Genomic DNA, 26715 nt, shown 5'->3' with positions numbered 1-26715 from the left:
AAATACACATGCATTTCCAAAGTGGGTGAAAAACAGAAGTGTGAATGCTTGTTGATATCTTGCCCACATGTTCCCCAAATCACACAGCCCATCTGAAACAACTTACTGGATTCAAAGGGCAGGAGGGTGTGGACAAGTCTTCACACATATAGTGGCTGTCCCTGTGAACTGTAGTGCAGAGATCTGAGCCCAGGAGAAAGGGCAGCCGGGAGAACTGAGAGGAGCAACAGATGTCTGAGAATCTCCCCAACGGGCTCTGGCCTACACTGTCACCATGATCTGGTCCAGCGCTTTCCGTTTGAGATCAGGCACTGTGGCCTCTTTGCTGGGGTAACCCACAGGGAGCAGCATCAGCAGCTTCTCATGTGGGGGGCGGCCCAGGAGCATCCTCAGAGGAGGACCACAGTTGAGGGGAGTAGTAGTGACTGTCACCAGCCCTGCATTCTAAAACAGGAGAGGAAAAGGTGCATTTTAACATCAAAGGCAAAATCACGGCTCTGCTTCCCGCTTGGGGACATTCTCATCCCTATTACACCGCTGGGTCCCATTCACTCTGTGAAGTTGGACAGCAGAGGCCGCCCGCTCGGTAGCAGTGTGACGAATCTCATTTCCAGTCCTCCACCTCCCCTCCTGCTGCTTCTAACCAAGCAGTGAGAAGAAGAAAAATGTTGATTTTATTTTCAGTGATGCTCAATAAATATTAATGGTAGAAAGAATTTTGGAGGATCCAGTTATACCAAAGTAATAACAAAAACAACCAGGAGTTCTTTCTAGATAAGAGGTCAGTCTGAATCCTGGTGCATGACCCCCAAAATAACAGCAGTCCCTCAGAGTAATGTGCTAGCCACAATTCTTCTATAATTTTTCTACTATATTCTTTCCTGAATTCCAGTTGTCTGACAATGGCTTGTTATATCTGTCTGTAATGTTAACATTTGACCTCATGGATGTGTATGGATCTGGAGTGATTTAATATGGTTTCCTCTAAAGGTCACTCACACTTCATCATCATAAACATTGATTCATAAGTTTATATTACCTGGGGACTGTTCTCAAAAACATGCATTGAACAAACTGTTGATTTCCTCCTTAGTCATGAGCTTAGATTGTCTCTACCTTCTTATGGTATTTCTCTTCCTATCATATCTTAGCATAGTACTTGAATTTTGAATAAATAAATCTTAAACTTTTCATTGAGGATATCACTTGGTATCATTTTATGTTTCAGTTACGTTTCAAGAAACATAAAAGTTACTTTATACTGAAGTTTGTACATCTTTAGCAGTAGAAATTTGTGAATATATAGTACATAGGAAATAATTTGTTGAAATATAAAAATGATTTCTATTGATAAATTTTATCTTCCAGTCTCTCTTGATGTGAGTACTTTGGTCTTATCACAGGTAAAGAGATTTTTTTTCTTTTTTTTAAGTTCTTTTGTTTGTTCATTTAACTTGGAATCTCAATCTCCCAAGGAACCAAGGATTGAATTCAACATATCCCTGCCTTTGGAAAAGAAAAATACAACTTTATATTCCCTAACCTTTAACTGAAATTTAGCAATGTCTTCAACTGTAAACATAAACAACAAAGTAGTATTAATATAGTAGTGTTAACAGTATCTATGACTTGTTATCAAAAATTTCACAGATATTTTCAATCTACTTTGCAATTGTTACAGATACCTTAAAACATTATTATATTCACTACTTTAAAATTGCAGACTGACTGCTAGGTCTTGGTATTTGATGTATTAATAAAGATTTTACACATTTCATTCTCAGCAACATGTACAGGGATTTCCCATGACTACAGAGCCAACAATGAAAGCAGGGATGCATTCCTAATAAAAATGCGTATGCCCAGCAACTCAAGAGGCTGAGGCTGGAGGATCACAAGTTCAAAGCCAGTCTCAGATAATTAGTGAGGATCTAGGCAACCTGGTCTGAAGCCCTGATTAGAAATTTAAAAAGGGCTAGGGATGTAGCTCAGTGGTAAAGCACCCCTGGGTTCAATCCCCAGTACTGAAGAAAAAAAGAAAGAAAGAAAATACTTATGTCCAATGATAGAGGACCTGGTGGCCAGAAGAGATATTGAGAGTAGAGGAAATATCCCAACAATCTCTCGTTAAGCCTCCAGAAAATAAACATCTAAATAAAAACAAAGGGCACCTTCCAGACTCTTCCCCAGTGGTCCCTCTACCTCCCATGCTTTCCAAGCTGATTGCCACCTGTAAACTGTGCCAGGAAGAGGGTCTGCAGCTGCCTCTGTGCAGCAGAAATGGTGAGCTCATTCCTCCCATCTCTGTGTTTGAGATGGAGCTCCAAGATTTTCCGGTCTCTCTCACGCATCATGACCTACCTGCAGAATTACTCCTATGGAAAGCTAGAGGGCAGCAAAACCAATCCTAAAGTGACCACAGCTGCGCTGCCTGCTTCTGGGGCATACAGCACTTGGTGAACTGAGCTCCTTCCTCCAAGACCTAAAGCATTGGGTGGTGCCCTGTGGTCTGATGCTGCAGAGACTCTCTTATTAATCTGCCTGTAGATTAAGGAAAGAAAGCAAATGCTGGCTCCTTCAGGACAATTGTTCAAATAACCGAAAAGCATATTTTTCTCTGGTGCAATGTGACTATGTTGTGCTACTCAGCATCTAAACTGTTCTTTGAAATAATGAAGGTCATATTTTTAAAAATAAATTGTTTCTTGAAAGTAGGACCACTCACTCTTCCAACCTTGTGCTTTATTACTTTTATGTGTTTGCCCTCTCTCCCCATCCATACCCGAACCCCTATCCTCCCAAATTGTATGGTGCATGAGACAACTACTCCCATGACCCCCAGGATGCTACCTGGAAGGGGCTTATAAAATATTCATGGAGGGGAAGAATGGTGTTGTTTGAAAGGCACAGCTCAGTTTGGCTCCATTTCACGTCTGCATTACCTTCGTTGCTATGTGGGTGGGTTTTTGTAAGATCAGGGTCCTCTTCCTAATACAACTCAGCTTCTCAGGAGAGAAGCTCCAGGGCAGAGCCCTGCTTATGGCTTTTCAGTCATTACAACATGACCTAGGGAATGAGTCTCTGTGACTTTCAGGCTCTGTCGTTCTTCACATACGTCTGCCAAAACCCTTAAGCGACCTGCTGTTACAGTGGAAGGCAAATGCAACAACAAATCTTTCTGTCCCTGAGATGATGTTACAAGTGAATTTCCAGGAAGAATTCCAGCTTGCTGAGCCATCACGCTCACCCACGCAGGTTGCCAGGACTGGTTTTCACAGTGGAGTTGCTTTACTTAGGAATTTAAATTTAGATAAGCAATTCCCAAAGGACACTGTTGGAAACCGAGCTGAAATTTTCTGATAAGGCTCCCCTTGGGCTCCCACTTCTCTCTCATGTCCGTTGGGCCAGAGGGAGAACAACATACCTGCAGCGCAGCCAGCAGGATGCCGCATGCGATGGAGACACTGATCTCATTGTAGTAGTGGACCTTTTTCTTGCCACTTGCAGTAAACCCATGTACTTGTTTGAAAATGAGAATCAAAACAGGGGCGGTGTCCAGGTATTCTTTAACCCAGTTGGTTCTGGAGGGGAGAGAGTCAGGAGAATGTTTACTCTTACTTTCCCCCTCTTTTTACTACCTTACCTTATTCCTGATGAACACACACACACACACACACACACACACACACACACACACACACACACTTGTTTTTTATTTTTAATTTTAAAAGAGTAGAAATTTTTTTGTTTTGCCGTTTTGTGGTGTGCACATGTATGTGTGTACATGTGCTACTCATCCTTATTTTTGTATGTCTCCAAAGTCAATATGTTCAATAAGCAGGCATTAGCAAGTGCCTCGTATATGAAATGCTGAAAGAGAGCAAAGATACATCCTATGTGCCAGAGGGCTCTAAGCCAATATATCCAGCAAATTGAAGGCTGATAAGTGCTGAAAGCAAATGGATTGGGAATCCTTCAAAAATTGAAATATTAATTTTGAGTAGGAAGATTGGGAAAAAGTCCCCAGAATGGCCTCAGGGTGGGCACTGAAGACCAGGTGGAAAAGGGGGATAGGAATGGTGTCTCCAGGCAGAGCAAAGAGAATGAATCTGGAAGGAGAATGCATACAGCCAGGGAATTTCCAGAAGCCTGGTGGGCTGGAGGATGGGTGTGAGCTGGGGCCTGGGTGGAAAGGTAGGTTCTCTACAGACACTGGAGGGTCCTGGCCTTTGGGTGCGTAATGGAGCGTTATCACAGGCTGATAGAGGAAGCATTTCCAATCTGTTTTCAGAGGGAGGTGGGTTGAGGGATGGGAGTGATATCGCCAAGGGTGGTATTTTAAAGTACCAACTATAAAGTCAGAAGGAACTGGACAAGAGACCTTGGCAATGGCCCAGACAGGAGAGTGGGCAAAAGGGCCAGGCTTAGGAAAACTGGGGGAGGGGTAGGAACTGGAGCTGAGGGAATCCAGTGCAGGAGCAGGCAGGGGAGAGGGGACCATGACAGAGAGGCTCAACTGAAATGATGGGGTGAGCAGAGGGAGAGCTGTAGCTCAGTTACAGGAAAAAGGAAGGGACCTTTCTGGGAGCGAGAGACCCTTCATGTGAAGTAAACATGTGGAGCTGAAATTTCCGTTTTCCAGCTCAGAAACTACCCTTCTTGATTCCATTTCCCTGTCCCATACATTTTGGCAGAAGCTTACTTTTAGAACAGATATTCAACGGAGAATCCAACACAGTGTAGTTTTTCCTAAGATATTTTATGTGACTAATTTTTAAGAGATGGTTGCCATACATTTCACTTTTAGCCTAGTTATATTTTGCTGTTTTAAAACCACACTAACTTCATTTGTGCATTTTTCTTTCTTTTTTTAAAAAATATTTTTAGTTGTAGATGGACACAATACCTTTATTTATTTATTATTTATTTATATGGTGCTGAGGATTGAACCCAGGGCCTCACACATACTAGGCAAGCTCTCTACCACTGAGCCACAGTCCCAGCCCTCATTTGTGCATTGGTCTATGGTTCTTTCACTATTAATGACTATGGGTTACACTTTCAAAGCCACTTGATAATACTTTGACAAACAGTCCTGCTGGACTTATTGAGTCTTTTCTCCTTACAGAGAAGAGGGACTAGCTCTGGAGCCAAACTGAAACTCTCACGGCTCAGTTTCCTCCTGGAGCCACTGTGTCCCCAACCTCATGTGATTATATGGAGTGTGAAATAAATAAAAATATAGAAAGTGGCCTTTACTAATACAAACAACAGACTTTTGAATCATGGAAATGTCAGTACAGAAAAAACACTTCCAATCCACTTTCCTGACTCATTTGACTTCTAGCACCCTCCAATCCCTCTGTAACACACCCTGATGGAACCAGGATGCTGCTCTCCACGGTGCCCCTCCAGCCCCGCTGTCCTATGTGATTGAATGTGGCCCAGAGACTGTTGTGGGACAATGAAGTTACAGACGTTCTCAGTCAGCAATATGTGCACACACACACACACACACACACACACACACACACAACTCTGGGGATCCAGGGAGCCCAGATTTAAATGCTCTCATACCACTCAACACCCATCTCTGGGCCACATGGGTTCCATGACATAAATGTGCATTGTGTGTTGATAGTTTCATGCTCTAAAATTCTGATGTTTACATTTTAAAAAATAATTTTTAAAGCATATAAATATGAAAGAAAATGTCAATTCTAAAAATATTAGATTAAGCAGTTTACTTATATTCTGAGGTAGGACAAGCATTTGAAAGTATTTTTGTATTTACTTTGCCTAAGCATGCATTGGAATCTGATCTTTTTTGTTTATTTGTGATTTATTCAGTTTCATACAAATTTATTATGACATAATATTAGAACTAATAAAAAGCAATTCACACCGGGCCAGGTGGCGCATGCCTGGAATCTCAGCGGTTTGGGAGGCTGAGACAGAAGGATTGTGAGTTCAAAGCCAGCCTTAGCAATTTATGGAGGCCCTAAGCAACTCAGTGAGACTCCGTCTCTAAATAAAATACAAAATAGGGCAAAATAGGGCTGGTGACTCAAGTGGTCAAGTGTCTCTGAGTTCAATCCACAATACCCCCCCACCCCCGCCAAAAATAAAAGCAATTCACAAGGACTATTAAAAGGAGGACAATTAGCACCTTCTGCCTGGGGTGGAGGTCTCTTGCCAGCAAGGCAGGGAAGGCAAGATTTGGAACATAAGTTGTATCCATATTGCACATAAAGAATTAATAATAGCTATGATTACAGAGTTGACTGAAACAGGACATATGTTTATCGGCTGTTCATTTTAACAAATATTTATTCAGTTACCTACCATGCATCAGAAAGGTGTTGGGTAGTATGAGTATTTTAAAACCTGGGCTCCCTGGATCCCTGGAGTTCTCTCTGTGTGTGTTTCTATGTGTGTGTGTGTGTGTGTGTGTGTGTTTGTATGTACATTTTGTTGATTGAGAAAGTCCATAACTTAATTGGATTCTCAAGGGTATCTTAGTGTACAACATGGATTTATAAATATTGGTCCATAAAATGGGAAGAAAAGTAATCCAATAATTAAAATGTTATGTAGTCATGGTCATTTCAGCATATGGAAGGTGTATATGAGGTACATTAGGTACTTAGATGAGAGCAATTAATTCTGCCTCGGTTGAGGCAAGTGAGAGGGTGTAGTATTTTGTAGGTACTGTGCTTGACTGGAGTTCAACATCTCTCTAAGTATGGAAACTCACCTTGATTTTTACTTTTCCCACTTCTTCCCATAAACATACAATAAGATTCATAAATGCATTATTAATGTTTTATACTTGTTCCAGACAACAGTAATAAATTGCAACTTCTTAAGTCATCAATTCTGATAGAGTTTAAATATCTTAGAAGAAAACTGTTCTTTGGGGACAATAAATAAAACAGGAGCAGGGCCAAGGGGCCCACCTGTCCTCACCCTGGCTCTGACTCCTGTGCAAGAAGTCCCCACTGTGCCCCAAGGCTGTGATCTCACAATTCTTTCTTAGGCTCATATCACCTGACAGATCTTATACTTGTATTAAATTGTCCTCAACTAAATCTTGCTTTATAAAATCATGTGGAAGACCTGATCTTTTTAGTAAAATGCAATTTACTTCATTTAAGATCTTGAAAAGTGTTTCATAATCTTATGTTCCAGAGAGATCAAAAAGTGAAATAATTCCTCAACATATTTTTTCAGAAGCAATGATGTAAGTCAGAGGCTCTATGGGAACAAGGCCTGAATTAATTTTCAAAATTCCTTCCAGAGGCAGAATTGAACTTTTTAACACTAAAAACCAAACCAGGGCAGGATTTGCTCAGTTTGTGTTATATTGTTATATATGTAATAATGTGTTGAAACATCACATTAATACGTAAAATCAATGCATGCTAATCCAAAATACAATAGTTAAAAAAACCCTACAAAACCATGAAAATGCAGCAATTGTTTCATTTTAAGAAGTCAAACCAAACATCCCCAATTGCACCAACTTTGTACCTCAGTTTCTTCAAGTCCGTGACCCAGCGTTGTCCCATCCTCTTCATGTAGTTTATTTCCTCTTCCTTTTCGATGATCTCCCGGATCTTATGCTTCGTGTCTGGGTCCTTCACCACCACAAAGGTCCAGGGTTCTGTGTGGGCCCCACTTGGGGCTGTTCCTATCACAGGATGAATTAACATCAGAAACCAAGACTGCAGGAAAGCACAAGACTGTTAATGAAGAAGAAGAAGCAGAAGTAGTCACCATTGCTCAAAATGAAGGCAGGCAATCTGGGGAACACAGTGCCTGCCGCTGCCCACTCCATTTTGCTCTGCTTCACTTTAGGTGTCTCATGACTCACCTGCTGAGATCCAGGCCAGGAGCCCTGGAACCGGGGAACTTATCCTTCTGCTCTGATCACCTGGGAGAAAATAGCCCTCAGTGACTGCACCATGACCACTAAGGAGCCCGTAGGGAAGCTCTGACAGCCAAATTCTCCAGAAGGTCATTCTTGAAAAGTCAGGAAGGTGGTTGGAAATGGCAAAATGGCAATGATAAAGTGGTTTTCAAGACACCCCTTAAAAGACTACTGCCTCTAACAAAGCTCTGAGGGTGGCCCCGTAAGGTTTGTGATCTCGGGGATACTCAAGAGTTGGGGAACTCCTGGCCCTGTGTGCTCACTATGCACCACAGTGTGTCTTTCTGCTCTTGTGGGTTTCAGGAACCCTCAGCCGCAAGTGGATCAGTTCTGGCGTTCCCGGATGAAACTTCATGGAGCCCCACCTTTGTCCAAGGGGCTTGAGTTTCCTTTGAGGTTCCAGGGAGGGATTGAGGCTCAGCCTCTAATGGGTGTCCCATCATTTCTAGAGATGTTCTCAGGGGTAGACCACAGTGACCCACAGGTGGACTTTTTCCAGAAGCAGTGATTTCTTCCTTCCTAGTGAGTAATCTAATGGAATAAGCTCTGCCTCTGGAGGGAGTGGGGCCTGTAGACTCTTTCTGGTATTCTTGGTTGCCACATACCACTCCCAATGCTGGAAGTCATGACTGGTTGTGAAATAAACGTCAAAAACTGAAGAGGAAGGCTGCATTTCTGCCAAGTAATTCCAGTTAACTTTGTACCCATTTTATTCATTCACTGAATATTTGTATCTCCAAACATAGTAATTAATTAATTTTCTCTATTTTCAATTATGCTAATTTATCTTAACATCAAATATGTCACATATACATACAGATATATAGATAAAAAGGAAATTTAGTAACTGCTGCCAGTAAAGGACTCAAAAGTCTAGTGCACTTGTATCCTTAACTGAAATGAAGTGTTTTATTCTTACTTCCTTGTAAGAGGGACAATGGGTTCAAAATGGGCATGCAATAATTTCTAAAATGAACCTAAATGCAATTTAGATAGGAATAACAGGAGAAACTCAGAGAGCAGATTTTCTCTTATAACTCCTCCCCTTTTTTCTATAGCTTTCATTTTTCCCCTTTGTGATGATATTAATTTACTTTGGAAATAAGGTTTTCTTGCTTTGGTTTTCTGTGTAAATTCACATGGGTAACTTTTGCTAGCTTGTTAGACTACTGTACATACTCGTTCATTAGAATATTGCACATACATAGATTTTATAGATTATAGATTTTATAAATATATCACCCTAGCCTTAATTCACTATTCCACTGTTGTCACACCAGTACAGAGCTGAGGTTGTTGAGGATCCAGCTTGCAATTAATTACAAACCTGCTGCTTTGATGACATTATTAATGACTTCCATTGGGACTTGCTCATTACTTATGAACCTGACCGACCGTCTCTTATTGAGAAGCTCATAAAATTCCTGCGACCTCTTAGCCATTTCCTTCTCAGGATACCGGGTATGGGAGAATGGGATGTGTTCAACATCTTCCTCCGATTCTGGCCATTCATCTACATCTGCAAAAAAGAACAATAAGAGTAGCAAATTTAATGGTCTCTCTTGGTCCACAGGAGGAAAGGAGATATAGTTCTCAAAAATGTTTACAAAGTTATGTAAGCACAAGAATATCAAGGAGAAGGAAGGGAAAGAGAAAATAAAGGAAGGAAGAAGAGAGAGAGAGAGAGAGAGAGAGAGAGAGAGAGAGAGAGAGAGATCTACAAAACCCTGAAGACCGATCTTGACTATTCTTCCAACTCTAGACTTATTGAAAATCAAGAAAAAGAAATTTTTTACCCACACAAAGTATAAGGATTTCAAATTTGAAATTTGAGATAATTTGAAATAATCTTCCATCCACCAGAAAATGCTTAGATCACTGAATCAGGTGTTTTTAAAAGACCTTTTAATATCACCAGGTTGACGACATAGTAAGAAATCCCCAGGCCAAAACCAAAGGAAAAATACAAGCCTACAGTCAATAAGCACAAAAACTGTGCTTCCCCAATTGCATTTGCTATCACTACACACTGGAATTTCCATTTTTACATTTTTCAGAGATTGAGAGCAACCAAAATCAAATTCCAGGCCTATATACAGTGGGGACTTTAAATGCTGGGACACCAAGACTACAGGAAGGTGAGAGTTATTTTTAAAAATCAGCCCGCAGGTGTGGAGAGCCATTCTGACACGTGATTGGGTGACTCCCGTTAAGGGCCTGAGGCGCTCTGGCTGTGTCGGAGCTATCCCGACCCTTTCCTGATGAGAGAGCCCATCCGTGTGGGTGTGTGCGTGACCACTGACCCTGGAGACCCAATCACTGGCCCTGACCTTGGAGTGCAGCCCCCCCTCAACCTTCATTGGATGGAATTCTCCCCTGAATCTCTTGTCCCCCAAATAAAAGGCCACTCCCCTGCGTGTTCGCTCTGTCTCTCTCCTGCTAGCCCAGAGTAATCCTCGCTGCCCTGCTGGGTGGCTAGAGGCGGGAACCAGGGAGGCGAGCCGTCTCGGACCTAGCAATGTAAAATAAGGTACTGGTTTGTGTGTTTTATTTCGATCTCTTCTAACTAACTTAATGCCTAGAACCTCATTAATGAAACCACTGCGCAGGCCGCGTGGTAGACGCAGGGGCTTATATCACTTTGAAGGGTCCTCCCTCACACATGAATTTAGAATAAGGTGATCCTGGATGACAGTATACCAATTACCTAGCAGAAGCAAAAGCAATGTATAAATATTTCCTGTACAATTACTAGCAATCCACCAAATATAATCAGGCACATAAAGAACCAAAACATCTCGAGCAAGAAACAGAAGAATCAATTTTAAAAATAAAGTAAGATGCCTAAAGACTCCAAATATTGGAATCAGTAGGTTCAGAGGATAAAACAACTAAGGGTTAGTATGTTTAGAAGGAACAACAACCAAGCATACAAATCTCAAAAAGGTAACAGAGAAAATATGAAAGAATATAACCTCTAGATCAGAAAAAAATAATAGAATGAAGAACTTAATGGATAGATCTACTACTAGGTTAAGCTACCTAAGGAAGAAGTAATGAAGGGGACATAGACAAGAAAATATCTAGAATGGGGCAAGTAGAGACCAAGATGGTAAACATAGAAGAACTCAATAGAAATAGAGCAGAATGAGGGTAACTAATACCCATTTTTCATAGTCACAAAAGAAGATAAAAGAGACTATGGCAGAGGCAATATTTGAAAGGTTAGTGTCTATGATTTCCCCAGGACTCATGAAATAGACCACATCTATAGATTTACAAGTTTCAGTAAATCTAGACAGTATAAAAAAGAAATATATCTTTTATAATCAAATATGACATTTTTTCACAATAGTGCCTAAAGAGACCTGTGGAAGAGTGAGGGACTTGCCCACAGGCTGACCCTCTGTGAGTGGATGGGAAATGGAGATTTCCACAAGTAAATTGGCAACTTTCTATTTTTTGTGAGGACAAAGTTGCTCAATTTTGCAAAAGCTAAGTTTGCCCACAGACTTGACGATGTTACTTTTGCTTTTATGATAAAACTTGTAAAACCCGCTGACTAATCTAAAAAACATGGGACAAAAAGCACTTGTCATGTAAACCTTCCAACCCCTTCTCCTGCTGGGTATAAAGTTCAAAGAATTTCCAGGTTTGAGGTCCAGAGAAATTTTAGGCAATCACTCTTCTAGACCCTACAGCCAATAAACATGCTTCCTGAAAATTCCTTGGGTATCCAGTCTTTTCTGTCCTATATCACAAGAACACAGGGAAGAGAGCCAGAGAATCCAAGGCCTGGCCCAGAGGGACCCAGCCATTCTCCAGGTGGAATTCATCAGGGATTAGCCTTCTCCTGCTCTCACGCTGCCTTTTCCAGAGACTGGGAATCCCTGACTACAGTGTTAGCTGTGGGTACCACAGTTTGCTCCTGGCTTCAGTGAGGAATTTTCTTTTTACATTAGCAGGAGTGGCTTGGGGCCAGACTGTACCCACTTAGTTAAAAGAAAGTAGGTGTGATGGGAGAGTAATAATGAATACCTATCAGCTTTCTAGCAATCCGTTCTGAACTACATGCAGATAACATCAATTTCATGACAACCCTGAACTTTATCACAGATGTGATCAAGACTTGCTCCACCATGTGCAATTAATTCTGACGACCTTCACACCATGTGCAATTAATTCTGATGACCATTGCAGCTAGTCTTTGGTACAGGAGCAAATGCATCAGGTGCTCCCTGAGTGTCTGAATGGTAAGTTACCAACTCTTAAGATGCATTCAGTATTTGCCTAAACTACAGGCAGCCTGTTTACATGACTTGGCAGTTTCTGTAAAAGTTCAAGTAGGCTCTTCTGATCTGGTCCAATGGAGTGGGTGGTTGTGGTTGCCTGAGCCTTCTTAGTGCCAGCTGTTGTCTCTCACCAGGGCAAACAAATGGGCCTATAACCTCCAGACAGGAATGTCCTGTGCCAATCCCAAGAACCCCACATGGTGGGCTGCCCTTCTACAGCCTCTCACAGGGCAGAAGGTCCCTAACCTGCCTAGACAATGGAGCAGCCAAGAGAGCCACTGACATGGAGGCCAGCCTGGAGCCCAGGGAGCTCTCCAGAGACACAGCACTAGAGAAAGTAGAGGAACTGAAGAGCAGAGAGCAAAGAAGAAAGGCACCACCTCTCCACCCTTGAGCCCCTGACTACCCCTAGGAATGTGGCCTTGAAGAGAAAAGGAAACGGCCTCTTAAACTCCTGTTTTCTTGCCTCTGCCCTAGAGCCATCAGAGCCACAGGCCACTCATTCACCTCCGAGGCCCTCCTGCTCCAAGACAAACAGTCTGCTTTTCAGTGGGAGTCCTTTGCGGCCACACCTGGGGTTGGTTGCTGATGCCAGAAGCAACTCACCTGCATTATTGCTTTATACCAAGGAACCCCTAAACTGCTCCCTAATTAGTTTCAGCCAGCCAAGAAAGTCTAGGTCACTTCTATCCTCGTTCACAGGGAGGTACTTTTCTGGCTCCACCTCTAAATAAATTGCTTTGGTTTTGGCAGTTCTGCTTCAAAATCTTTGCAAAGGAGCGAACTATTTTCTAATAATGAAAGCAAGGACAACGTGTGTCACATGTGGAGGAGCCTTGATATTGAGGGAGGGATGATGCAGCTCCTGTCACCACAGACAGATGCCCAAGGTGTTGGTAGGGGAGACACCTCAGGGCTCAGCACCTACCAGGAGAATGCCTTTTTCCAAGCTGCCCAGCATGGCTCAGCTGCCAACTCAGCCTCTTGGTCACCTGGCCGCGTAGCTGCAGTATTGACTGATTATTTCACCAGCAGCACGGAGGTGTGTGGAACTGGGGAGCCTGGGGTACCCAGATGACAGACCTCTGATAGAGTCTTGCTATCCAGAAGCTGGTGGGGTTCAGGACACTCTACCCCAAAACATGTCACCTTGGCAGGGATAGGAAGAGCTCTTGGACCTTCTCCTGTCCTTCTTCCCTGAAACAGATCATAAAAACCTGAGAAAGATTTTTTGACTCTTTCCTGAAGCAGGTCATTAGACCCTCATGGGAGGACTGCTCTCCCTTTAGGGGAAAAACCATCCTGATCTCTATAGAGGAGGGGTCTCAGAGAAGGATCTCAGCAGACAGGCCTCCCTGTTCCCTTTTTGTCACCATTAGACACAACCCCATTGAACAGGAGTGTCCCCACTCCTGTTCAATCTTCATCAAACCTAGCAGAAAAATCTACAAGTTTAGGTTCTGGGGATGTGGCTCAGTGGTAGAGCACTTTTCTAGCATGTAGTGGGCCCTGGGTTCAATTCCTAGCACTGAAAAACACAAGCCAAACCCCACTAGTGTAACCATTTCTTAGTGTCTTCATCTTATGAAAGCTCTCCTGCCATGTAAAACTCCTATAATGAAGCACACGTGCATTTCTGTTGTTCATCTGTCCTCTGTTAGAAGGGCCTCAGCCAAGGAGGAGTAGAGAAAAGATATTCATCTTCCCTCCAAGCCAGGAAATGAAGCTGGCAGAACTTGTTTCTGAGACCATCCTTTCTTTGTGGTGCCCCAGGGTCCTGTGCAGATCTTAACTCTCTGCTAACAGGGCCCACCCAAGTATTTCAAGGACAGTGTCTTCATTCAAGTCTTTTTCCTTTCATTAGAGAAATGTCATCTATATTCACCTGTCCTTTGTCCTAAAACCTTATGGACTTTCAGGAGTCTTGGTCTACCAACCTTTTATATCAGCAATTCAAAACTATGGAAGGGGGAGGGGTAAGTCAAAGGTTGAAGTGACCAAAGACAAAGTTGTATGCATTGTTTCAAGATCTATGCTGGTCAAGCTCAGCTCTGAGCAGAGTGGAACCTCACCTTGTATGGAATTTTTGGCAGTGGTGTGCTGGTAAGTCAGCTCTTGGGGTGGCAAAGAAAGATTCATAGCCCATGCCAAAATCCATGATGTAAATCACAGCCTGACTTCAAGCTATTGATGATTTAACCGATAGCCCACAATACTGAATATTCAACAACTATCTCGTGCTAGCCCCCAAAGGCTAGCTCTAGCTCACTATTTGGTGTGGAAGCATAGTGTTCAGGGTTTGGAGGGCTCTCAAGGGTGTAAGTGACTGACATTCTCTGTAGACACAGTGTCTGAGACCTTTACAGATGTGGGGACCTGAATCCATCCCTGGTTGGCTGACATTCAGCCGTGAGAGGCTGACATTGGTTAGCTTGTTACACTGTTACTGAAGTTAGTTGTTGATAATCCTTTGAGCAGGTTTGAAACCAGTTGTGATGGCTAGCTGTGATCATTACAATATGTCACTTTCCAAGTTGGTACAGACATTTAGATTCTCAGGTGTTACTAACAGTAGGTAAAAATTTCAACACAGGCCTTTCTTAACAAATTGGACAATTTGGGACAGTGAATTTTAATTAGAATCAAAGCTTTTGGATGGCCTGTGAAGCTCAGTGCAAAAACATCTCCCATGACATTAAAATGAATGTGTCTTGATGAGGTATGTTTCTAATATCTTTCTTCTTTTATTCATTTCTATGAACTTCCATGAATCTGGGCCTAACTAGAGAATTTGTGTGTTAGATTTTCAGTTAATTTTACAGGGATGATCTGAGGTTTTCTCTTGGGCATAAACAACAGCAACTTCTCCTTCTTAGACCTCTGCTCCAGACAAACAGGGAACTGATCGTCTCAGTAGGAACCACACTTGGCCTGTCACCAAAGGAGATATAGCTTATCAGCTTGGCCACACCAGACTCTCCTTCTGTCCTCTCCACATCTCTTTCACGAGCTGATTCCTGGTCTCTAAGGAACAGGAGTACTTTGTGAATCAGGACTGGAGGAGTTTGGGTTGGTTCCCGTATCTTCCTTACCAAACACCAGAACAACATAGAATATTTATTTTACTGTTTTATATCTTTTGGTTAATATTCAAAATGGTTTGAATTTGCTGTCCATAGTCAATCTCATCATTTCTTCAGTAATGGAATCATTTTTCTTCACCAACTCTCCCCCTGCCCAATGCCTTCTCAACCTGGTGTTAGACCATGTCACTCAACCTGTGGCTCAGAGCAGGAACTTGGGTGGCAGAGAGCCTAGGTTTAAATGCTCATTCTCACTGGTCACCCACGTGACCTTCTCGTGTATCATTTATGTAAACAGCAAACATTTCACCAAGAGATCTGTGAATGCTACCTTCAGGCCAGATGTGCACTAACTGATGATGAGACTGTTACCTTCTCTATCAGAAGACTGTTAGCACTAAGACTGCTATCTCCATTCTGTAAAAAGATAGGAGAAGGACAGGGATGGGAGGGAATGGAGAATGGAGAGGCAGAGGATTTTGCAAAAATGAGCACTAGGTGAAAACCAGAGGAAGGCCATACATCTTTGCTGTATCTCCCACCTTCAGGCCCAACCCCAGGCCTTATTCCTTCCCAGCCTCACCGATCCCTGGTCCACCCTCCATCCTTCAAATCCAGTGGCCTTCCCTCCATGCTTACCACCTCTGATCTCTCAGAGAATTTTAACTCTACTGGCCACCTGCTGCCTCCTATGTTCTAGATATTCTGTGGAAGAGGCTGCTCAGCAAACACTTGGATGCCTGGATCCCAGAGCCTGACTGCCTGGATCCTGCCTCTACCACCGTCTTGGGAAGGTGGCTTACCTACCTGAGCGTTAGTTTCCTTTCCTGTAATAGGGGGATAATAGTAATGCCTACCTCATTGTACTGTCATGAAGATTACTTACTAAGTACGTCACTGACAGGCTACAGAAAATGCTTCACGAGGCTTGTCCTGGAGCCATGTTGCCTACTCATCTTCTTTTCCATAGAACATTTCCCCACTATATCCCTCTTATCTGAAGGTTCTGTCCCCAGCCTTCTCTCTCAATGTGCTCATTTCATGAGTTCATTAGTTCTGCAAATTCCAAATTCCACCCACTGCTGGTGCCTCTCCCGTGAAGGTCTGCTACTGGGATCCCTCACCTGAGGTCACTATGAGCTCAGAAGAACACTCCCTAATGAAAGTCACTGTCTTTCTCTCTAAACTGGATCCCCTTCCCCTTGCTCCTTTATGATTGTATCATTCTGACTCTTCCAGCCTCCAAATCATCATCTCCATCTTCTCCCAATATCCCAGTTTATTATCAAAGCCTGTTGTTCTTCCTTTAACTTCACTTCCACTTACCTCTCCTTGTGTTTCCCCCCCCACCACCACCCAACCCCTCCTTGCCAAGATAAAATCATTCCACAGCTTCAGAACAGATGTCTCCTATGGGAAGCAGTCCCCACCTGGACACCAATGGGTATCAACTTATGATGTTTCAACTTAACAATGTTTTTACTTCATGATGATGCAAAAGCATATACATTATTTCTCACTTTCAGTACAGTATTCTATACACTACATGAGATCTTCAACATTTAATATAAAATGGGCTCTGTGTTAGATGATTTGCACCATGAAAGGCTCAAGAAAGTGTTCTGGGCCTGTTTAAGGTAGGCTGGCTAACCTAAGATTTTTGGTGTTTTAGGTTATTAAATGCATTTTGCACTTATGATACTTTCAACTTACCATGAATTAATCAGGATGTAATGCCATCGTAGGTAGAGGACCTGAGTTGGTATTCTGGGTGGGGTGTCCTTCAACATATGAGCATAAAAGGCGGTCTCCCTAAGAGGTACCTGGGCTTGGTTCCTGGGTGGCATGTTCAGCATTGCTACTGGCTCCCAGCATTGAGGGACAGCAGGACACCCTACTACTCAACACACACACACACACACACTCACAATTCCATTTCCATTTCCAGGCAGCCTCTGTTTGGAGGTGGGAGTCTCACCCAGAATCACACAGCCTCTTCCTGATGGAATCCATCCTATGCACCCAGCTCAGACAAAGCAGCTCTAAAATACCATTGGGGACTCCTGCCATCTCTCTTGCCTGCCTCCTTCATTGTCTCTCTTTCTAGGGCCAGCCATGACCTGCCGCTCCCCTGGTCAGCAGGCCCTCCCAGCTGCTAGGAATCTGCCCAGGGCCTTCTGTTCCTGGGATCAGGTACCCTTGGCTGCTCCTCCCTGATACACCGGCTCCCCTTGCTGATCATCCTCCAAGCCAGCTTTATTCTGTTCCAGTCTCCCATCATGTCCCAAGCCTGCCTTAAACACCTTATAACACTTCCACCCAGTTTGAATCACCTTGTTTCCTAAATTTGACCCTCAGAGGTTACTCTTGACTCTAACCCACAGGGTCTGGCACACAAAAAAAATTAGAAATCCCAGAGAGATGCCACTTTGTCAATTTTAAAGTTTTGATCAAAACCCCATGCTCAGAGCCAAACTGTGATGAGAACCTTCAGAAAGACTGTGACAGCCAGAACAGGATCAAGACCAGGGAAAACTTCCAACCCTCAGAAGCTTTTGACTGAGTAGGAATGAAGAAGGTGGGTCGCCGCAGGTGACAAGCTGATTGCCTGAGAGATTGCTTGTCTCTGTGACATGCTGATTTGTTTGCATGTTAGAGGTCAATGGAGAATCTGGCTTTCACATCTTCCTGGCCATAAGCCCTGCCACCAACTCTCACAAAGCTGACCATGTGCACAAAGGCTAAGCCAGAGGCTGCTGCGGTCTTTACCTTCTTGCACCTGGTGGAGATCAGTGCTGTCTTTTAAGTCTTCATCCACCCAGGGCCGGGTTTCAGGCTCCCTTTCCTTCTTCTGGAGGCTTCTGTCAGCAGGTTTAAAGATCCACACAATCAAAACGCAGACAACCGCCACCAAGACTGCAGTCAGAGAGAGCATGTTTGGTAGCCGGAGCCTGAGGGTGAGCGCAGGTCCCACAGAGTACTTAAACAGCCAGGAGCAGAGATGGGGAATGCTGGGAGTGGGGAGAAGGAGAGGGAGGAGCTGGGGGAAGGAACAAAGTGCAGAACTCTCAAACTCTACAGGACTTTGCAAAAGAGCAAAGATCACAGTCACACATGTGGGGTGGGTCTGGGTTTGGTCCTACACCAGCACATTCACTTTTTAATAATCAATATATTCTTAGACATAATTTACAGGAACTGCGTAAACACAGTAATGCTCTAGATCTGGCCAGTGGTGGTAAAGACATTTAATCTTTCTGCTGTGTAAGTTTTCTCCACGAGCGTCCTTAGTTTGCCCAAAGCTAGGAAACTCCTAGCAAACTTGTTTTTAAAAGAGTACATTTCCAGGTGGCTATTCAGAACTGCCGAAAGAAAATTTCCAGTAAAGAAGCCTAGTTTAAAAAAAAAAAAAAAAAAAAAAGAAGAAGCCTAGTCTCTGAATTTTAAGGGGCATAGTCAAGGCACTGACCTGAGGTGACTTGTTAAATGATGCTCATGCCAACATATGGAGTCAAGAATGAGAAAGTATCATTTTTGCATTATAGAAAAATTTTGATTTGGGGGACTGGGATTGTGGCTCAGCAGCAGAGTGCTTGCCTAGCATGTGCAAGGTGCTGGGTTCTATCCCTAGCACCACATAAAAATAGATAAAATAAAGGTATTGTGTCCAACTACAACTGAAAAAATAAATAAAAAGAAAAAAATAAAAACTTTGATTTGGAAAAATCAACACAAAAAATTTGAATGGTTTATTACATAATAACTTTAAGTAGGTGTGTGTGTGTGTGTGTGTGTGTGTGTGTGTGTGTGTTTTGTTTCAGCAAAGTCTTAATTGGGACTGCTATAATAAAAATACCATAGACTGGGTGCCTTAAATGTGCTTCTCACATTTTCTGGAGGTTTGGAAATCTAAAATCAAGGTGTCAGCAATTCAGTTCTCCTGGCTTATCAGTGACAGCCTTCTCCCTACGTCCTCACATGGCAGACCAGCTGACTTGAGAAACAGCTTTTGACCTGGGGTTGAAAGATGCCATATTGCTAATTTGGAAGGCCCAACGTGCCTGTATCCTGGGTAGTTCTAAAGCATCGGGCTATTTGTTTTCCCATCTCGTTTTCCTGGGAAAGGGAAGGAGCACTGAGGAAGGGAAGATGGCATGAGACATTGGACACCCGGTGTTATGGTTAGTTGTCATTACTCACTTGAGACTTACTGTCCATTTTAATCATTAGGGGACCAGCCATCAGCCTGCAGACCACATTGCAAACTGCACTGTCCCAAAAGACACATTTCTCCAAACACACATACATGATTTTTAACTTTCAGTGCTGATGTTAAATCTAATGATCTCTGTGATTGTTTCCTTCCTGCTTCCCAACATCCCAAATGTATGTTTGCAGGAGAAGTAAAACAAATTTGATAGAGGACTTTCTAGGATAGACACTCGGGCCCTGAGTGAGCGAATGCAGCTCTAAGGTTCACAGGAGCAAGCTGTTATCATGCATGTCTATCAAGTGCTAAATGCTGTCAAGTGTTCAGGTTGAAGATGCAAAATAGGCCTGTGTTTCACCCCAGGATTTTACCGTGGTTCAGGTGTGAAGTTGGAAAAACACAAGGAATTCTCAAGTGTTTCTAAATCTCATCAGCTTCACCTGTACACAACCAACACATACACACAACCAAAACATCAATCCCACCAAAGGGTATTTATTATCTGCCTGACTGCCTGGCCTGCTGCATGATGCTAACACTTGTCACGAGTCACTGTATGCCTGCACTGGGCTCGCTTTTTCTCTGCATTATCCTATTGAGTCCACAGGATGAAGCACTTTAGAGGAAACTCCACTGTCCTGAAGAGAAGGGGAAATGAAGTGCTACACACCAACGCTTAGAGAAGAGGGGGACTCAAAGTGTGGTCCTGCACAGTGACATCAGCATTGTCCTCAGCTTGCTAAATAAACCAATTCTGAAGTCCCCTCCCCCCCATAGAGTCAGACACCCTGGGGGGCAGTGATCAGCAGTTCTGCTCCAAGGGTCTTCCAGGTGATTTTAGTGCCAGTTAAAGCTGGAGAACCACCAGGCTAGAGGAAAGACTCTTTCCTCACATCCCCTACTTTACCCCAAATTTTGATTTTCCAAATCTAAGCCCCTGCCCTATCCAGAGGAATAAAGTATTCCAAATACCAAGTGCATATTGAAACATTTTCGTAAGTGATGTCTCAATTATACAAAGTATTTTATAGATAATAAGCTCCCAGTAAATATAAACTGAAACTTTTAAGAATGGCAATGATATTTTAAAAATTATATTAAGATTAATTTTAATATAATTACTATTGACTCATAAATTTGGGGGACAACAAGCTTGTGATTAGGAAAGGGGTCCAAGAATGCTTGCAGCAGTGCAGGTGAGAGCTAACAGGGGTCTTCTTGGGAAGAAAGTTGTGCAGAGGGTAGACGGATTGTTTGCATACACTTTGGTAGCAATGGAAGTGATTGTGTCCAGACATAGCTATATCCCTCCTTCTCCAAGCAAACCACATATTCCAACATGTACTTGGTCTCACTCCTTACTATCCCTGGGGAAAGGGTTTGGGATTTCACAGGCTTGCTGTATTACATAAGTCAGTGAACCTTTAAGTGGAGTCATTTACGGCTTCTGCAAGGGGCAGGCTCTCCACTAAAGAGCTCTCATGAAAAACCTTGGCAGAACATGTGGGGCTGAGAAAGTTGAAGATTGGGCAAGAGCGCAATTCATCAAGCAAGACTGTCTCTGCTCCTAAGGAAACATTAAATCTGAGATTGGAGGATTTCCCGAATTATTTCCCACTCAAGCAGTATCAAAACAGTGCTGCTCCATGCATGGGCTGTGGGCCACAGGGAAAATGATGATGATTCTCCAAACTTTTATTATATTATCTTTTGAAATCAACGCCCTTTTTATGGAAGAGCTCAGCTACAAATGAATTGACATGCATTGTAGACTGGAGGACAGAAATTCTGGTGGTATTAGTCACACATTTTCCAAAATAGAAAAAATGGCATCTTCCAAAGTAATAATATTTCCTTTTCTTCGGGTGGGGGATGCTGGGAACTGAACCTAGGGTGTTGTGAATGCAAGGCAAACACTTTACCAACTGAGCTATATTCCCAGTCCCAAAGCAATAATATTTAACATTAATCAATACTGTATTTGCTCTCTTTAGAGATTTATTATTGCTTCTTTGCAAATAAAAAATACTAATTACTGTCAGAACTGGCGATTATCTCTCAATATCATTTCTCCTTTAATAATAAATTATGAAGATTTAAAATTTTTTTATTCATTCTGATTTGTTATATATGACAGCAGAATGCAACCCAATTCATATTACACTTATAGAGCACAATTTTTCTTGTCTCTGGATGGACACAGTAGAATCACATCATTGTGTCTTCACACATGTACTTAGGGTAACGATGTCCATTTCATTCCACCATCTTTTTTACACCCTTTGCCCACTCCCTTCCCTTTTTCCTATCTAGAGTTCATATATTCCTCCCATGCTCCCTCCCTATCCCCATTAGGAATCAGCATCCTTATATCAGAGAAAACATTCAGCATTTTTTTTTTCGGAGGGGGATTGGCTTACTTAGCATTATATTCTCCAACTCCATCCATTTACCTGCCAATGCCATGATTTTATTCTCTTTTAATGCTGAATAATGTTCCATGGTGTATGTATACCACAGTTTCTTTATCCATTCATCTACTGAAGGGCATCTGGGTTGGTTCCACAATTTAACTTTGTGAATTGTGCTGCTATAAACATTGATGTGGCTGTGACCCTGTAGTATTCTGTTTTTAAATCCTTTGGGTATAACTGAGGAGTGGGATAGTTGGACCACATGGTGGTTCCATTCCAAGTTTTCCAAGGATTCTCCATACTGCTTTCCATATTGACTGCACCAATTTGTAGTCCCATCAGCAATGTATAAGTGTGCCTTTTTCCCTTCGCCCTTGTCAACACTTACTGCTGTTTGTATTCTTAGTAACTGCCATTCTGATTGGAGTGAGATGAAATCTTAGAGTAGTTTTGATTTCCATTTCTCTAATTGCTAGAGACGTTGAACATTTTTTTCATATATTTGTTAATTGATTGTATATTACCTTCTTAGAAGTGTCTGTTGAGTTCCTTGGCCCATTTATTGACTGGGTTTTTTTTTTTTTTGGTGTTAAGATTTTTGAATTCTTTATATATCCTAGAGATTGGTGCTCTATCTGATGTGTGAGGGGTAAAAATTTGCTCCCAAAATGTAGGTTATCTATTTGCCTCACAGATTATTTCTTTTGCTGAGAAGTTTTTTAGTTTGAATCCATTCCATTTATTGATTCTTGATTTTAATTCTTGTGCTATAGGAGTCTTATTGAGGAAGTTGGGGACTAATCCCACGTGATGGAGATTGGGGCCTACTTTTTTTTTCTATTAGGCTGAGAGTCTCTGATTTAATTCCTAGGTCCTTGATCCACTTTAAGTTGAGTTTTGTGCATGGAGAGAGATAGGGGCTTAATTTCATTTTGTTGCAAATGGATTTCCAGTTTTTCCAGCACCATTTGTTGACAAGGCTATTTTTTCTTCAATATATGTTTTTTGTGTCTTTGTCTAATATGAGATAACTGTATTTATGTGGGTTTGTCTCTGGGTCTTCCATTCTGTACCATTAGTCTACAAGTCTATTTTGGTGCCAATAGAATACCATTTTTGTTACTTTGCTCTGTAGTATAGTTTAAGGTCTGGTATACTGATGCCTCCTGCTTCACTCTTCTTGCTAAGGATTACTTTAGCTATTGTGGGTCTCTTATTTTTCCAGATGAATTTCATGACTGCTTTTTCTATTTCTATAAGGAAAGTCATTGGGATTTTGATTGGAACTGCATTAAACCTGTATAGTGCTTTGGGTAGTATTGGTCATTTTGATAATATTAATTCTGCCTATCCAAGAACAAGGGAGATCTTTCCATCTTCTAAGGTCTTCTTTAATTTCTTTCTTTAGCATTCTTTCATTAAATTGATTCCCAAGTACTTTATATTTTTCATGCTATTGTAAATGGGGTAATTTTCCTCATTTCTCTTTCAGAGGATTTGTCACTGATATACAGAAATGTCTTTGATTTATGGGTGTTGATTTTATATCCTTATACTTTACTGAATTCATTTATTAGTTCTAGAAGTTTTCTGGTGGAACTTTTGGGTCTTCTAGGTATAGAATCATAAAGTCAGCCAATAGTGCTAATTTGAGTTCTTCTTTTCTTATCCATATCCCTTTAATTTCTTTCATCTGTCTAATTGTTCTGGCTAGTGTTTCAAGAACTATGTTAAATAGAAGTGGTGAAAAAGAGCATCCCTGTATTGTTTTAGAAGGAATGCTTTCATTTTTTCTCCATTTAGAATGTTGTTGGCCTGGGGCTTAACATAGATAGGTTTTATAATTTTGAGATATCTTCCTGTTACCCACTAGTTTTTCTAGTGTTTTGAACATGAAGGGGTGCTATATTTTGTTAAATGCTTTTTCTGCATCTATTGAGATGATCATGTGATTCTTATCTTAAGTCTATTAACGTGATGAATTACATTTATTGATTACCATATGTTAAACCAACCTTGCATTTCTGAGATGAATCCCACTTGATCATGGTGCACTATCTTTTTGATATGTTTTTATATTCAGTTTGCCAGAATTTTACTGAGAATTTTTGGATCTACATTCATTAGAGATATTGGTCTGAAGTTTTCTTTCTTTGATGTCTTTGACTGGTTTTAGAATCAGGGTGATATTGGCCTATGAGGCATATTTTTAATGAAACAAGATGCTCTTTATAAAAGCATTGGCGCCTTGGCATCTAAGTAGATGCCTGCTGTATTCATTTCCTAGGATTGCTGTAGTAAAATATCACAATCTGGATGGCTTAAAACAATAGATATCTATTCTCTCAATTCTGGAGGCCAGCAGTTCACAATCAAGGTCCTTCTAAGGCTCCGAGGGAAAATCCCTTCGCTGCCTTTCTCTTAGCCCTTGGTGTTTGCTGGCAATCCTTGCCATTCCTTGACCTCTAGAGGTATCGCCATAGTCTCTCCCTCTGTTGTCACATGGTGTTCTCCCTGTATGTCTCACATCATCCTCCCTCTGTGGCTCTTCTCTTCTTGTAAGGATGTGGTAGGGACTTTCTCAGAACAAAGGACAGATAACATAGTGCCATCAGTATCAATGTGAACCTTCCACCACTCAGTTGTAACATTGTTGCTACTCTAGAAATAGAAAGCTAAATCAGAATGTGTATTACCTTACCAGGGAGACAAAGGGGTGGCAAGTAAGAAAAGGAAACTAACAAAGGTATATAAGGCAACACTGCCTGCATTCAGTTTTCAGCCTTTGGATACAAATCTGCTGGGCTAGCACTGGCACTGATAAACGTGCTTCCTGTTGAATGCTCAGTGCCCTGTCTCTCTGTGTGAGAATCCCACAATAAGGTCACCAATCATATTGAATCAGGGCCCCACCCTAACGACCTTGTCTTAACTTGATTGTATCTGCTAAGACCTATTTCTAAAAAAAAGTTCCTCTAATAGGTACATGGGGTTAGGACTTGAACACATCTCTTCAGGAACACAATTCAATGCATAACACCTGGTAAGACAGAGGTAAAACACTTCAACCCCTTTTTTGCTGAGGATATGTTATGTTGAAATATTAATCCAATCATATAGTCTCCGGGTTTTACTGATTTTAAAGTAGGGGGAGCAGGAGAAATTTCATTCATTTCTCTCTCCATGAAGGTATTCATTCAACCAACTTGTCTGCCATCTGTTCTCTTTTGAGGGTGAAGCACCATCAGTGACCAGCCTGTTCTGCTGGGACTGTGAGATAGCTTCCTACAGTTATTGAAAGAGGAAAGCCCCTCCCCACTTTCAACATCTAGCTGTATCCTTGGGCTCTATGAAGGCCTGAAGTCCAAAAGTTGGACATTTCTAATTATTCAATACATTTTAAGGTCCTACTAGTTAAATAATGCTAACTACCGTAAAAATTCCAAACATGGGTCCAAAATGAAATGTACTCTAAGAAATATGGAAAATCAGATAGGTGTGTCTGAGTGTTAAATCATCTCAGAGAGGATTTGAACAGAGATTTGCAAAGTTGGCTAAAGAGGACAGTGGCTGGCTTTGCTTAGCCAGCTGTGACAATAGTTACAAAATGGTAGCTGATGCTCCCCTGAGCCCTTCCCCTGCGCCAGGCACTGTGGTCTTCTCTGCATAGCATTTAATCCTCACTTCAAGTCTACAAGTTGGGTGTCACAAAGCCTTTCCCTCCTCCTTCTGCATTCACACATGAGAAGGAGGGCACTTCCCTTTGTTGCCCAGGCTTCCCTTTCCTCACTGACTAGCAAAGGAGCCCTCCTTTTTGCTCCTGTGGCTCACAAGCCTCTGGAACCTCTGTTTTCCCCCACGTTCATTGCCCATGGTTTGATCCTCCAGGTGATAAGCAGACTGGAGCAGAACTGGTGCTGGGGCTGGTGGTAACGGAAGAGGGTGGAATAGGATTTTACTGTTGGAGGAAGAATAAGTAGGAATTTAATTCAACCCCATTCTCCAGCTGAGCTTCACCAGTAATAAAACCAATATTTTGGTTTGACCTGTCTAACTCCTGGGTCTATGTCTGAACTTGGAGGAACAGAGAGATGTGGTTAATAGTCATATGCAAGCCTCATAATGGATACACTTATAATACTTATTTATAAAAGAAATTGAGTTTCAAGAGATAAGCAGCATACATGCACATTCGTGGGTACGTCTCCATGTCAGGTCACTGAGCTCACACGGATACCTGTGATATGAACAGACACCTTGCCCAGATCACAGTGTTCAACTTCCTGTCCCAGAGTGTGAAAGTCATGGCCCCAGTAACCGTGGGGAGAGTGAAGGGGAGTTGCTGGGCTACAGGTAAACAGATGCTCAGCTTTATAAAATAATGCCAAACAGGATTCCAAAGTGTAGATCCCTCTGCAATTCTGTTAGTTGATGACATGTTAAAGAAAAAAGAATTGTTCTGACACTTGTTAAAGATGGCAAGGAAGACTGAATTCAAGCACTACTCCAATGGGGGTTTTGATAGAGAGGAGAGAGATTGGCCTCAACTTAAAAAGACAAGTGGGGATTAATAGCCAAAGAGGAAATGGGGGTGAGTGGATGGAAATGGGGATGGTTGGGGTGGGAGTGGGGGGATTCTTGCTTGACCTTCCTAATGGAGATTCATGCAGCAGGTGGGCCAGGGTGGAAACAAAGCAAGAGTGAGGTAAAGGAATTTAATCAGGTTTTGAGGGTGGGAATTTTCACTGAACTGACTCAGCAGGATTCCTGCTAAAACTGAACT

At 42.1% G+C, this 26715-nt stretch overlaps 1 protein-coding gene across 1 annotated transcript; it reads right to left on the bottom strand.

Moving 5' to 3' along the window:
• Positions 1 to 261: 261 nt before the first annotated feature.
• IYD (iodotyrosine deiodinase) lies at positions 262 to 18243 on the bottom strand (the record flags this gene model as incomplete). The annotated part of the gene is made up of 5 exons (XM_081296189.1): positions 262 to 444; positions 3425 to 3581; positions 7534 to 7693; positions 9261 to 9452; positions 18078 to 18243. The coding sequence occupies 5 exons, from the start codon at positions 18241 to 18243 to the stop codon at positions 262 to 264; spliced, it is 858 nt and encodes a 285-aa protein (XP_081152315.1).
• Between the last annotated feature and the right edge of the window lie 8472 nt (positions 18244 to 26715).

Source organism: Spermophilus citellus, assembly GCF_964194105.1.
Source record: "Spermophilus citellus genome assembly, chromosome: 5".
NCBI classification, from domain to species: domain Eukaryota; kingdom Metazoa; phylum Chordata; class Mammalia; order Rodentia; family Sciuridae; genus Spermophilus; species Spermophilus citellus.
This window is presented reverse-complemented; position numbering and strand designations above follow the sequence as displayed.